General features: G+C 38.6%; 1 protein-coding gene across 1 annotated transcript in view; it reads left to right on the top strand.

Annotated features, from left to right (window-relative positions):
* Positions 1-13,066, top strand: part of RNF150 (ring finger protein 150) — a 284,476-nt gene that overhangs the window by 191,035 nt on the left and 80,375 nt on the right. The window contains exons 3-4 of the mRNA XM_017534347.2: positions 10,179-10,250; positions 11,817-11,899. Coding sequence (XP_017389836.1) covers positions 10,179-10,250; positions 11,817-11,899 — 155 coding nt within the window. The remainder of the gene's footprint in view (positions 1-10,178; positions 10,251-11,816; positions 11,900-13,066) is intronic.

The raw sequence follows: 13,066 nt of genomic DNA, 5'->3' as shown, positions 1-13,066 counted from the left end.
GTGCAGATCACAATTAAAAGAAAGTCACCAGCATCTTACATAATCATGGCCACTTTCATGTCACTTGTACCTGGAGAAGACCATTTCAATGCAGTTTCTCATGAAGTAAGATTTGCTAAATATTCTTTGCATCAGAAGCCTCCCAACAAGATCTTATAGACGGTAACATGGAGAATAAGGGCTACAACTAAAAGTGGAGAAGATTTGGCAGTGTGTCATATTTCCTAAAACATTTATATCAAGTTAAATCTGGTGTAGGGCAATAGCTAAAGATACCAACTTTGGAGTCAGATGGGTCTGGATTCAAATATTTGCTCTGATAATTCCCAGTGGTGTGACTTTTCACCTTTCTATGCCTAGGCTTCTCCACATGTAAAACCAGTCCCATAGGCTTGATGTGAGGATTGTATGAGAAAATATGTGTGATATGTTATTAGAGGCTTGTTAAATGAGTCACATTTCATGGATAAAGCAATTCTTGGAAACTATATTCCTCACCTCCTCCCGCCCAATAGTAAATAGCTCAATTCTTACATACCTCACATATAGTTTAGTCTACATATGGCCTTTTAGCTCTATTGACACAATTTGAAACAAAATGGGATCTTCCATCTTTACTCCAGAGTTAGGGAAAAGCTCTCTGAACCCTATCCTTTTGGTTTTTATTGAGGTTTCATCATGTAGGCATGATTGATTAAATTATTGGCCATTGGTGATCAACTCAGCCTTCAGCCCCTCTTCCTTCCCTGGAGGGCATGGGTAAGAGTGAGGGAGTCTGAAAATTCCAATCCTCTAATCCCAAGATTAGTTCCCCTGCAACCAGACCTTTTTCTTAGGAGCCTTCCAAAGTCACCTCATTAACATAAACTCAGGTGTGCTTGAAAAGGGTTTCTTATGAATTACAAACATTTCCCTTTCACCTTTATCACTCCCATTACTTAGGAAATTACAAGGATTTTAGGAGTTCTAGCTGGGAACTGGGATGAAGACCAAAATATAGATAGTCCTTATTATATATCACAATACCACACAGCCTAATTATTGATAATTTACCCTCAGAATTGTTTCGGTTTGGATGATATGCTCTGTGGTTACCGCATGTGTGAGAGAAGGAAAGGAATCAAGGACACATTTAGGACAACTCTCATAGCATTTACTGGAGCAGGAAAGACGAAAAAAAGAAGAGGTCCAAAGGACTGGAGTATCAAGAATTTGGGCTTGACAATTTTAAGTTTAGAAGCCTTTTAGATATTGAAGCAGAGATGCCATGTAGGTATTGTGATGTGTAAGTGTGGAGCTCAGGAAAGAAGACAGGGCTGGGGGCAACAATGTGGGGATCATCAGAATACAGATGACATTTAAACTATCAGGACAGGATGAGCTCACTTGGAGAGACGGTATCACAGAAGAGCGCTGGAGCCTGAGCCTGAGATACTCCAATACAGCCTCACTTCTACCCCAGCCTCTCTCCCGCAATCATAGCATTTTATGTTAGTTTCTTTTCTTCCCAGTTCTTATCGCTATCTGAAATTATTCTCTCCTTGCCTTACACCTTGACTTCTTAATGCACAATAACACTCTGAGGGAGGTGAAACAAGGAGGCTGATTTGCAGAGACCAAGCACAGCCTCACAAACAATGTGGAGCCATTGCCCCCCCTGTTCAAGGTTATCTGTTCTGCAGCCACCCTCTTCACTCATGATGTTTGTCTTTCCTGCTTTTTTTTTTTTTTTTTTTGGAGACCTTGGTCTGTCAAATGGCCTGTATGTGCCTTAGTCCAGTGACTAATTGTTTCAAGCTCTGTCTGCACAGAGCTCAGGGAAGTGAATGTACTCCTCCTTCCCATTCAGGCCCTGTGACACTTAAGAGCATGTGGATTAGGATGTAGCTCTACTCAGAGCACGCACAGCACATTTAGGGAGCTAATTTCTTAATGTCATATTCCAGCCCAGTGGGATCTCATCTCTGATCAAGCCCAGAATACTCTTTAACATAATCAGACATAAATGTCACACCCCCAGGCAGGTAGCTGGGGGTCAAGGTTGGGGTTTTAGGAGTTGGGACCACATAAAAGTAAGTAGGGTCTATATCTAACTATGGTTTTGGTGCAAAGTAGAATCAGAGTCTTGGGCAGGTCAGGGTTATAAGGCAAGAGGACAACCCAGAGTAGAAAGTGCCTAGGACCATGTGGAGTTAAGAGCCAGATTTATTGTAAAGATGGGAACAGTGGTCAAACAAGGCAAAACAAAGCAGCCCAGGTTGGGAGAGGAAGCTGAGGGGATGGTGAAGCAAACTTTTTATATCAGACTCTCACATGTTGAAAGAGCAGGGCACTGGTAGAAGCTCCAAGATGGCTTGGAAGGAGAAGTTGCAAACCACAATCCACTTGTCAAAGAAAGAAAGACCCCATAATGACTAGAAAAAATATTTTACTGGCCATTTAACACATGTCATGATGACTTTTAAATACCATGTCAGACCTCTCTTTCTTCACCAGCCCTGATCATGCCCCTGGATGAGTGCTTTAAGGAAATAGCCATCCGGAGGGGCTGCAGAGAGGAAACCACAGTCATGGGAATTGGGAGGCAGAAGCTACCTGGCCGTAATTTCACTCTAGTATTTGAGAATGCTGATTGCCTGATCCGAGAATTACAGTTTTTAGAAGTTAAAGGAATAGTTGATATAATGAATTTGGGAGAGAGAAATGTAAAGTGATTTTCTTTTCAAGGGCATGTAAGCAGATTGATGATTTCAAGTCAAAGTGTTTTCCACCAGACAAAGCTACTCAACAGTTTTGAGGTCCAGAGACCTAACCATTGAGATGGGTCACCAGTCTCTGCCTCAGTCATAGCTGTAAAATCAGCAACTCCTTAACATTCAACACTGAACACTGGCCCTTTCTGGCTTTAGAAGCAAAGCTCTCATGTTAAGTCCTTCCTAATGAAGTTGTCCTTCAGCATTCATGAGGAATTGGTCCAGGACCCCTCCTACCCATGGATACCAAAATCCACAGTCCCTTGTATGAAATGGCATAGTACTTTCGTATAACACATCCTCCCATATACATTAAATCATCTCTAGTTTGCTTATAGTACCTCATTCTAGTACCTAATGTAAATGCTATGTAAATAGTGGTTATGCTGTGTTCATTTGTATTATTTTTGTTGTATTATTATCTTTTATTGTTTTTCCCCAAATATGTTTAATCCATTATTGATTGAATCTGCCAATGGGGAACCCATGGATGTGGAAGGCTGACTGTGGCTAGTTTAAGATTCTTCACTTTAAGAGGCTTCACAGAGGGTGATAAGGATTCATCTCTATTCTGCCCATCTAATGACCCACCATCTTGTGACCTCTTTTTGACCTTTGAGGTGGGAAGCCACATTCACAACAGACTCCTGATCCTGAATATCAGTGTGCACTATAGACAACTCTCCTCTCCCCACCAGAAGGCCAAGGATCAAATTGTTCCCTAGGCGTGCCACTTCTGCTGCCATTCACTGGTTCTTACCCTACTTACGAAAACCCTGCAGGACGGGAAGGCAAACTCAGCAAGCAGTGTTCCTGCCCTGGCCATGGCAGGTATCCCTGTCTTCTGTGATGTCTTGGAATATTGTCTCACTGTCTGCTAGGACATCCCATCTCAGACACAAGGACTGGGTCTGTGTCCTGAAAAACACACAACTCCCAATAGATAGTATTAGCTTGTTCAAATATGGACAGCTCAGATAAACTAAGTAGGAATCTTTTTTGGTTTTCGTACACAATATTGCCTTTGAGGCTAATCCAAGGAAACCAGATCTGTTTTGATTTGCTTTGTTTTTATTTGAGGCCTGGTAATGACATTCAGCAAAGTTTTTCTGAAAGATTTCTCTCTCCCTGAGAAAATGTTTTCCTATTATTTGCATGTACATGCCCACGTGCCTTTGATTTCTTTTGCACACATTGCCTATTGATACTAAACTATGTTGGAATAAAAGAAGTAATGAAATTTTAAATAAACATGAACTTCACAAAGAGAAACAGAAAAGGAGTTTGCTAAGTCTCAGCTACCAAGGGAGAGTCCAGGCAGATATGCTTCTGCCTCCTAAAGAGTGAGGACTAAAATTGTCCCTGAAGCTGCTCTAGAAGTAAGTACAAAGCCTTCAGGAGAACAGAAAGGCAAAAGTGCATGTCGTATCCCTGTAGTTTTCAGTAAGGTAATTAGCCCTGGATTTGCCTTTTTTAGATTATTCAAGTCTCAAAGCCCCTTGACTCCCTATTCTCTTATGCATGGATGAAAATCATAAGCTGGTAAAGCTAGAGATGACATTACTTTACATACCCTATGTAATTAATAAGGGGACAGAGGGCCACAATGTTTAAGTGACTTGGCCAAAGTCACACAGTTAACTAGTGACAAAAATAGGACAAAGAGCTGTGTCTTCTAATTTTTAAGCCATTACTTTCTGCTCTACAACACTTCCAACAACAACAACAAAAACCCTGATATTTCTACCTCACATTGTGTATTCACAAACAGATTTATGGCATCACTCTATGAGGTCATCTCAGCTATTGAAATAGTCAAATTATTTTATCTATTTTTCTAGATTTGTGGAATGGTGATCTGCATCACGGACATTTATTGGACTGGCTGTGCTATGACTTCTAACATATCAACCAATCCTGAAAGGACCATTATTATGTATTAGAGTGTGTGAGGAAGATGTTTGAGTCACTCATGACCATGTAAGATTTGAGACAACTGGGACCAACTCTGTTTACTTTGACAGTGGCCTCCCTTCACCTAGAACTTAACACTTACTTATCTTTCTACTTGGTGATGATGACAATGAACATGATCATAAAATATAGCTGTTAGGGAAAAACACAAGTATTACACAAAATTATCCAATCAAATGAGATAGGAAGAACATAAACTCAGTTTTGATACTGAGTTTTGGCATCCTTATGTTCCAAAATTATTTTTATCATTTTCACTGCATTTCTATTTATAACACAGAGCAGAGGAAGAGGAAAGTTTCTTATTTTTCTCAGTTTCTTAAATATTTAGATCACTAATTTATGTGTCTCGGGCTGGAGTCTATTGTTTACCATTCTTGTTGGAATTTATGTAGGACTTTATTCTTTTAATATATAACTCTGTATTTGTTTTCTATTACACAGTTTATCTTCATTATATTCAAGAAACCAATAACCTTGGTAAATATATTCATACCTGATTGTATCAAATAAATGGATAAGCCTAATTATTACAATGGCCTAATACATAACAAGCTTTAGTAAGAAGCATGATTTTGGCCTGACACGGTGGCTCATGCCTATAATCCCAGCACTTTGGAAGGCCAAGGCAGGCAGATCACTTAAGGTTAGGAGTTCAAGACCAACATGGTGAAACCCCGTCTCTGTAAAAAATACGAAAATTAGCTCGGTGCAGTGGCACATGCCTGTAGTCACGGCTACTCAGGCGTCGGAGGCACAAGAATCGCTTGAACCCGAGACAGAGGCTCAAGATCCACACCATTGCACTCCAGCCTGGGTGACAGAGCACAATTCTGTCTAAAAAAAAAAAAAAAGCATGATTTGGGTCTGATTGGATTAGAAAGAATTCATAGGAGCACCTGGAAACGAGAGTGGGATCCCTACCTGAAACAAAAGGTTGACTCAAACCTGAGGTGGTTCCTCAATCCACTCAAGTCTTCCATTAGCATCACTTTACTCTGCATTTCTGAGAATGGCAAAGGAAAGAGTCTGTTTTATGATAGACTTCCAGTTCCAGTCCCTAGATTCTCTATTCAGACTAGGTACAAGACTCAGTTTGAGCAGGACCTGTGGTTTTCCTTTCCTCTTCATACTGGCTGCAATCAAAAACCCAAAGACAGAAGAGATTAATTACAAAAGCAACAATGGGCTTATTTGGGCCATTTTATTAAGAATGTTTATGTTTTTACTTATCTCTTTAATTTGCATTTTGGAAATCCGATAAAAGTAGTTTGAAAATTATTGAAAGTGAGATTTCAATATTGAAAACTTTTGTTGAAAGTGGTAGTTTTTTTCTTTGTATAATTTTTTTAATGGGGTATTCTCTGCATGTGTGTAATTTTCATGTCACTTAAAAAGAAATAAGCATGCATATACAGATAATACTTGTATACAAGCATATGGACATTGCATTTTTTCAAAACTCTGTGGTACATTTTCCCTAATCTTGTTAATCCCAGAACTCTTGCAGAAAAAATATTTTATTACATGGTCCCATATCATTGTACACATCTCAGAAGCAGGTATCTGGATCATCTGTTCTGCCCTTGCCAGGGAAGACTTTTATATCCTTCATCGGCCACTGCCAAAATGCTGTTTTCCTCCTCAAAAGAGGAGAAAATATGTGTATCACTTATTAATAACATACAAAATGAGGCTGGACTAAAGGAACTTCACAAGAGAGGGAATGAGAGAGAATACCATTATACCATTGTTTAGAATGATTGAGGAAAATATGTCTTCCTACCTTTGTGAATCATCTGATTTCTCAGGGTTTCTAGGAGGAAGACCTCATTGACTTGATCGTGAAGAGGACTTTATTACAGTCATGCACTGCATAACTACGTTTTGGTCAAGGATGGACCACACATATGGCAGTAGTCCAATACAATTATAATATCCTATTTTTACTGTATCTTTTCTATGTTTAGATACACAGATCCTTACCATTGTGTTACAGCTACGTGCAATATTCATTACATGCTGTACAGGTTTGTAGCCTAGGAGCAATAGGCTGTACCATACAGCCTGCATGTCTGGCAGGCAGTACCATCTAGGATTGTGTGGGTATCTTCCATGATTTTACAGTGATGAAATCACCTAACAGTGGATTTCTCATGTATCCCTATCATTAAGCTCTGCATGACTGTACTTTCTCTTTTACTCTCTTTTCCTCAGTCTATTAATTCTGCTAATTGTTTGGGAAGCCCATCTCCTAAATGACTTAATCCTCTGCTGAACTTTTTTAACCTCTCTAGGGACCAGTCATACAATGCTAGTAATGAAATTTGTCTTTCTAATTCCCTAGCCGTCAACTTTACCATTAGCCAAAATCCCTGTTACCTTAATGTCAGCTTGCTTTACATTTCCTCAACGGACATGCCATTTTTAAAAAATAAAGGCAGCCTGCATTTTTTAAAGGGCATAGAAAGGGTTTTTTTCCCCTCTGGAAAAGACTGAGTGGATATTTTCAAAAGCCATCTATTTTTATTCAGATACAGCCAACAGTTCAGTTAAATACACAGCCAAAATTTAATGCAGTCTTTGAACTTCCCCTACATGCTCACATTTAAGAAGGGCATAATTTCATTTGCAAAAAATTATTTTAAAGTTGAATTTTGAAAATATTATTTCTAGTTCACCTGCTTTTTGAAAATGTTAGCTCCCTTTGAGTATACTCTATGACCATTGTATGAAAATATGTTTTTCCACTTAATTACTCTGCTTAGTCTTCAAAAAATGTTTTTAAATGATTGAATTAGGTGCAATATTATATAATGCCAGTTAAACACAATTGCAAAAATATCCTAGTACTTGACTTAAAAAGAAAACAGTATTTGTTCATTTGGGGTTCAGATTCTTATTGTAAATATAATATTCTACAGGTCTGTGGCATTTATGGTCAAAAAGTAGTAGCCCTTTTGCAATACCTTTCAATCCTTGCCCCAGGGTCCTTCAATGGAGAGCAGCTGTTAGTTGATACTGGCTGTGTTTGCCCAGCTCGGACCACAAGTTTGTTTACCTTACAACAGGTATCACTACTTCGTCCCTAAGTATTTATTTATCACTAGATTTCTCAGGCTGTTTTCCGTGCTTTACCCTGTCATCTTCAGATGCCCACCTTTGCCTGGGTGCCCCTTTACATGCAGGACAGGAATTTGAAGCCCAGGCTGCTCCAAAGGCCCGAAGCAGANAAAAAAAAAAAAAAAAAAAAAAAAAAAAAAAAAAAAAAAAAAAAAAAAAAAAAAAAAAAAAAAAAACTATTGGCTTAAGATTTTATTAACTCATTAGAGTTTTTACTAGATTATAAATTAAACTACGGCTGACAGGATTGTGTGTGTGTGTGTTTGTGTGCGCATGCGTGTGTGTTTACACTACCATTTTTTTTTAACCCAAAGCTATACTTGGCACAGAATAAGAGATCAAAAATACACATTGAATGATTGACTGCCAATTATTGAAGGCAGCTTTATTTTATTAATATATGCTGGGGATGTAGGGGACAATGTGAAGCAAAACTAAGCACAGGCCTTCACTCAGGGAGCTTACCTGAGGGCAGCCTAACAGGGACTGATCATAAAAACAAATATCAAATTTCAAATGTGACAGTGCAGTGATACCAAGTGCTCTTAGGGTCTAGATGAGAGGGATCTTGTTGGGCGACATCTGGAAAGGGGTCCGTGAAGAAATGATTTGAGTTTAAATCATTAATAGATAATAACCAGAAGAAGAGAGGAGGAGAGTTCCCTCATGTTTAGTTCATCTCAGGTCAGCTCTTTTTCTCTCACTCTCGTGTTTTCCTTGGTATTTATCACTAAAGACTCTTCCTATTTTTGCCTGCTGCCTTAGTTTGCTAGCTACTCGTGGACTTCTGCATAAATCTCAAGGGCATAGGTCTCCTTTTAGGAAACAGCCAAGACTTACCCTTCTGATACAAAATGTCAGTATTATTTTAGAAATGAAGGACGAACTGTCAAAGAGAAAAATGAGTTGACAAGGAGAACATCTCCTTTTCTGCTAATTACTTTAACTGCTGTGTGCTTAGAGAAGTGTCCCATGGTAAATACTTAGTGATTCTGATTAGCTGGATGGCTGGTTGACTAGTTAGTGGCCAGCCAGATGTTGGTTGGCTTGCTGACTGGCCAGCCAGATGTTAGATGGTTGGCTGACTGACTGGGTTGATCAGGTGGTTTGGCAAGTGAAAGTAAGGGTGGTAGATGAGCTTTGATTTTAAAGTCAAACTTAATTTTATTCAGATTCTAACATCCTTCACTAACTCTATGACACTGGACAACTTATTCTATAAACTGAGGCTTACAGAGCTTGGGTAAATTGTCCAGTGCTTTTCTCATAGTTATCATAATATCAAAGATGATATTGCATATATAGCTTTAGCATGGCACTTAGGATATATTAACTCTTCACTAATACATGCTCACTATTTTAAAGAAAAGCAAGAAGCTCGAGTGCTTTTTCCAAAAGGAACAAAATTAATGAGAGCAAATGATTAGTCTGTGTTTAAATGTTAACCCTCTTAATCTTAGTCCTTCTAATGCTTTACCACTGCAGATGCACATCTATTGCAGACCAGAAATAGACATACCTAAGAAGGAGATAAAACATGTAGAAAACTCACATGCACACAAACAATTTTTTTCCTTGACAGATTAAAATTTAATTTACTCACCCCCCTATCCTTCTCCCAGTCTTCCTTATCACCCTCTGATTTTATTATTGCAGGGCTCATTAGGATGGTAATTTTCTCTACCAAAAAATCGGGAATGATGTATTATTCCTTGACATGGATCATGGTGGTTACTCTGGTGTTTGCCTTATAATTATTTGCTAAACTGAACATTATGTTTTATGTATTTTTCTGTATGCACACTCACACTTAAACATGCATAAAGGAGGTAAAATTGTTATCTGAGAATGTGATGGATAGAACAGACCAAATTTAAAGGAACGCTATGCCTATATGGGCAAATTGAAAGGAATATGCAAGCAGTGAATCCAGATCGTAAAAAAGAGGAGATGAAGTTTATTCCAGCTACTCCAGATTGGCTATCTCTGCGTCACAAATTGAGTGGCTAGAGTGGCAAATTACTAAACTCTTTTTTTTTTTTTTTTTTTGCTAGTATATGCACACATAACCTGCGCTGTAGAACTGTAGGGCAGGATCAATGTCACATGCCACTTGCCTAACACTAGGCATGAAGAACTTCTCACTGTGGCAAAACTCTTTTATAGACCTCAGTTTCCACTGCCCCATCTTTTCTAGTCATCGTTGTTAGCATTCATGCCACATGTGCATGATTTTAGAGCTAGCTGCCCTGGTGTATTAAATGCCATCAGAAATGACATCAAGAATTATAGATCTTTATTACTAACAAGCACATTTTGGTTTTTCAGCGCCGACTGGGAGATGCAGCAAAGAAAGCCATCAGCAAACTCCAGGTCAGGACCATCAAGAAAGGTGACAAGGTAACAGCCTCTTTTCTTTTTGGTGAGGAGCTATTCAAAGAAGCTTCTCACTTTTCTTATACCCAGGGTGGAAGAGAGGAAAGGATGGGAAAGGAAATACACACTAACAGTTGTCCTATCAGTATCTGTTATTATACTCTTCTTAATTAAACATAATTTAAAGTTTCCTATAAAATGCATACAATATGATAATAAAATAGTTGTATAGAAAATATGAGAAACTGCTAAGTAAGTGTATAAAAAATAGATGAAGCCAGAATGAAATTAGTATACAAATGGATTACCTAAAATGTGTAATAGAAATGGGTCTCAAATTTAAGTTGGGGCTATCAGTCCGTGCAAAGTAAACAATATTCAACATACAAGTAATATTGAATGACCTTATTCCAGTGTCTCACAAAATAAAGTCAAAATGATTGTTCCTGATATTATGACCCAAGAAAGTTTTTTCATGAATCTTTGCAAGGAAGACAGCTTTATGTGTTGAACTATGTTCTCCACTTAAGTCTACAGTGTAAATGCAGGAAGTATATTCAGTCCCTCTGAATTCCAGTATTCAGAACCTCAAGGTTGACAGGTGGGGTGGCTCATTCAATTCTAGCATTTTGGGAGGCCAAGGTAGGTAGATCACTTGAGGCCAGGAGTTCGAGACCCGCCTAGGCAATGTATCAAGACCCTGTCTCTATAAAAAAAAAATTTTAAACCAAAACACGAAGCCCCAAAGTCATTTCAATAGCCTCCTTCACTGTAGAATGATGACATAAAGCCAAAAGCAATAATGTATCTTGAGGAGGGAAAACAAAGCAGTCCTGCCCAGGTTTACGGGCTTCTAAGAGTCTCCCTTATTCAACCCATGCCAAGTTAGAACAATGGATTATAATGCATGGGTTTGGGGCTCCTTGGAGCAATGTAAGGAATTTACAACTCCACATATAAGCCGGTACTGTCTCTAGCCTGAATAATCGATGTATCTCACAAATTATGTGCTTTATTTTTCAAGTATATAAAAATGCCATTGGGCTTATAAGATAAAATTCATTTAAAAGCATTACTGCATTGAAAGTACATTTTAGTCATATTATTTCCATTCAATCAGTGAATAATAAAAGTACAAGGACTATTACATAAGCACTATGTTATGAGGCATTAAAAGAGGTTTTTAGACTTGAAAAAAAATGGAATTACCATTTTGTTTTAATATTTATTTTATACACTAGATTCCAGATGAATAGATTAAATGTCATTCACATAGTTCACCATAAATCTTATTTCTCATCCTGAAATTTTTGATATGTCACCTCTAATTATAATTAATAGTATTGTTAGTAATGGTACTTTAGAAAATGGTTTTCCTCACAAAAGGACTTGCAGTGGAACCTAGAAACAAAAAGTAGAGGTTGGAAGGAATGGAAACTAGGCCAATTGATGGTAAATTTGATTTAAAAACTGGCACCAGCACTGCTTAAATCTTTGTTTGAGGCAAGCTCTCCTTGGATTTTGGCTTGGATATTTTATAGAAGAGATGAAGCTAAGAAAATAGGCTCATCTGTGGTTCCTCTGTTGCAGGAAACAGAGTCTGATTTTGACAACTGTGCAGTTTGTATTGAAGGGTACAAGCCCAATGACGTTGTCCGGATCCTGCCCTGCCGGTGAGTTACTAGGCTGCCTGCTTTTGATTAGGCTGTATGTGTGGAGCGCACCCACGTGGCATCCCTGGCCCAGACCTGCTGGGCATAGTGCTGTCAGGTTGGTCTGCCCCAACATTTCCATGTTTCCATTGCAGACGACCCAAACATTCTTGTTGTTGCATAACCTTTGTCCTTGAAAACAGTTATCATTAAATATTTTTCTGACCCCCTACCCCCTTTGCATCAAAGGAAGTATACTGCTATGCACTAGAGCTTCATGATACAAAATTTGATGATGTAACCACAAAGTACAGGTTTTCTTGAACAACAGATCTACGATGTTCAGCATCAATTCTGGCTTATACCAGTACCATTTTAATTAAAATAGTAAACTCTGAAAAATATTTTGTGAATGATCATGAACAATGTAGTAATTAGAATATGGTCAGGAATAAGTAGGAAGCCAAGGGTAGATCCCATGTTCTTTTTTTTTTTTAACAGAAAGACAATGTGACACAAATTCTCCTAAAATTCTTGCATCTAGGGGATGATGCCAGGCAGGTATAGTTGGGAAACTCCCCAGGTGATTCTCATATAACCCTATTACCTCTCCCTAATTGAAATTTACTGTGAAGGCATCCGAATTCTTTAATTAAATAAATTTAAATACTTTAATGAAATCAAAGCTTTTAAAGTCATGTGAAATCCATCCTTTGTCATTGACAACCAAGTGTTTTTTCATCTGTGCAAATGTCTCAAAAATAAAAAATAAAATTATTCCTTGTCGGGAGATTCTTCATTTAGAAAGACTGACTTTCAATATTCTTTTTTTTTTTTTGAGATGGAGTTTCGCTCTTGTTACCTAGGCTGGAGTGCAATGGCGCGATCTCGGCTCACTGCAACCTCTGCCTCCTGGGTTCAAGCAATTCTCCTGCCTCAGCCTCCTGAGTAGCTGGGATTACAGGCACGCGCCACCATGCCCAGCTAATTTTTTGTAGTTTTAGTAGAGACGGGGTTTCACCATGTTGACCAGGATGGTCTCGATCTCTTGGCCTCGTGATCCACCCACCTCGGCCTCCCAAAGTGCTGGGATTACAAGCGTGAGCCACCGCGCCTGATGACTTTCAATATTCTTAGATACTTTCAGCCAGGCATGGTGGCTCACACCTGTAATCCCAGTGTTTTTGG

The sequence above is a fragment of the Cebus imitator genome, unplaced genomic scaffold (genome assembly GCF_001604975.1).
Source record: "Cebus imitator isolate Cc_AM_T3 unplaced genomic scaffold, Cebus_imitator-1.0 Scaffold4, whole genome shotgun sequence".
In the NCBI taxonomy this organism is placed as follows: domain Eukaryota; kingdom Metazoa; phylum Chordata; class Mammalia; order Primates; family Cebidae; genus Cebus; species Cebus imitator.
Note: the sequence above shows the minus strand (reverse complement) of the source record. Positions and strands in the feature narration are given on the sequence as shown.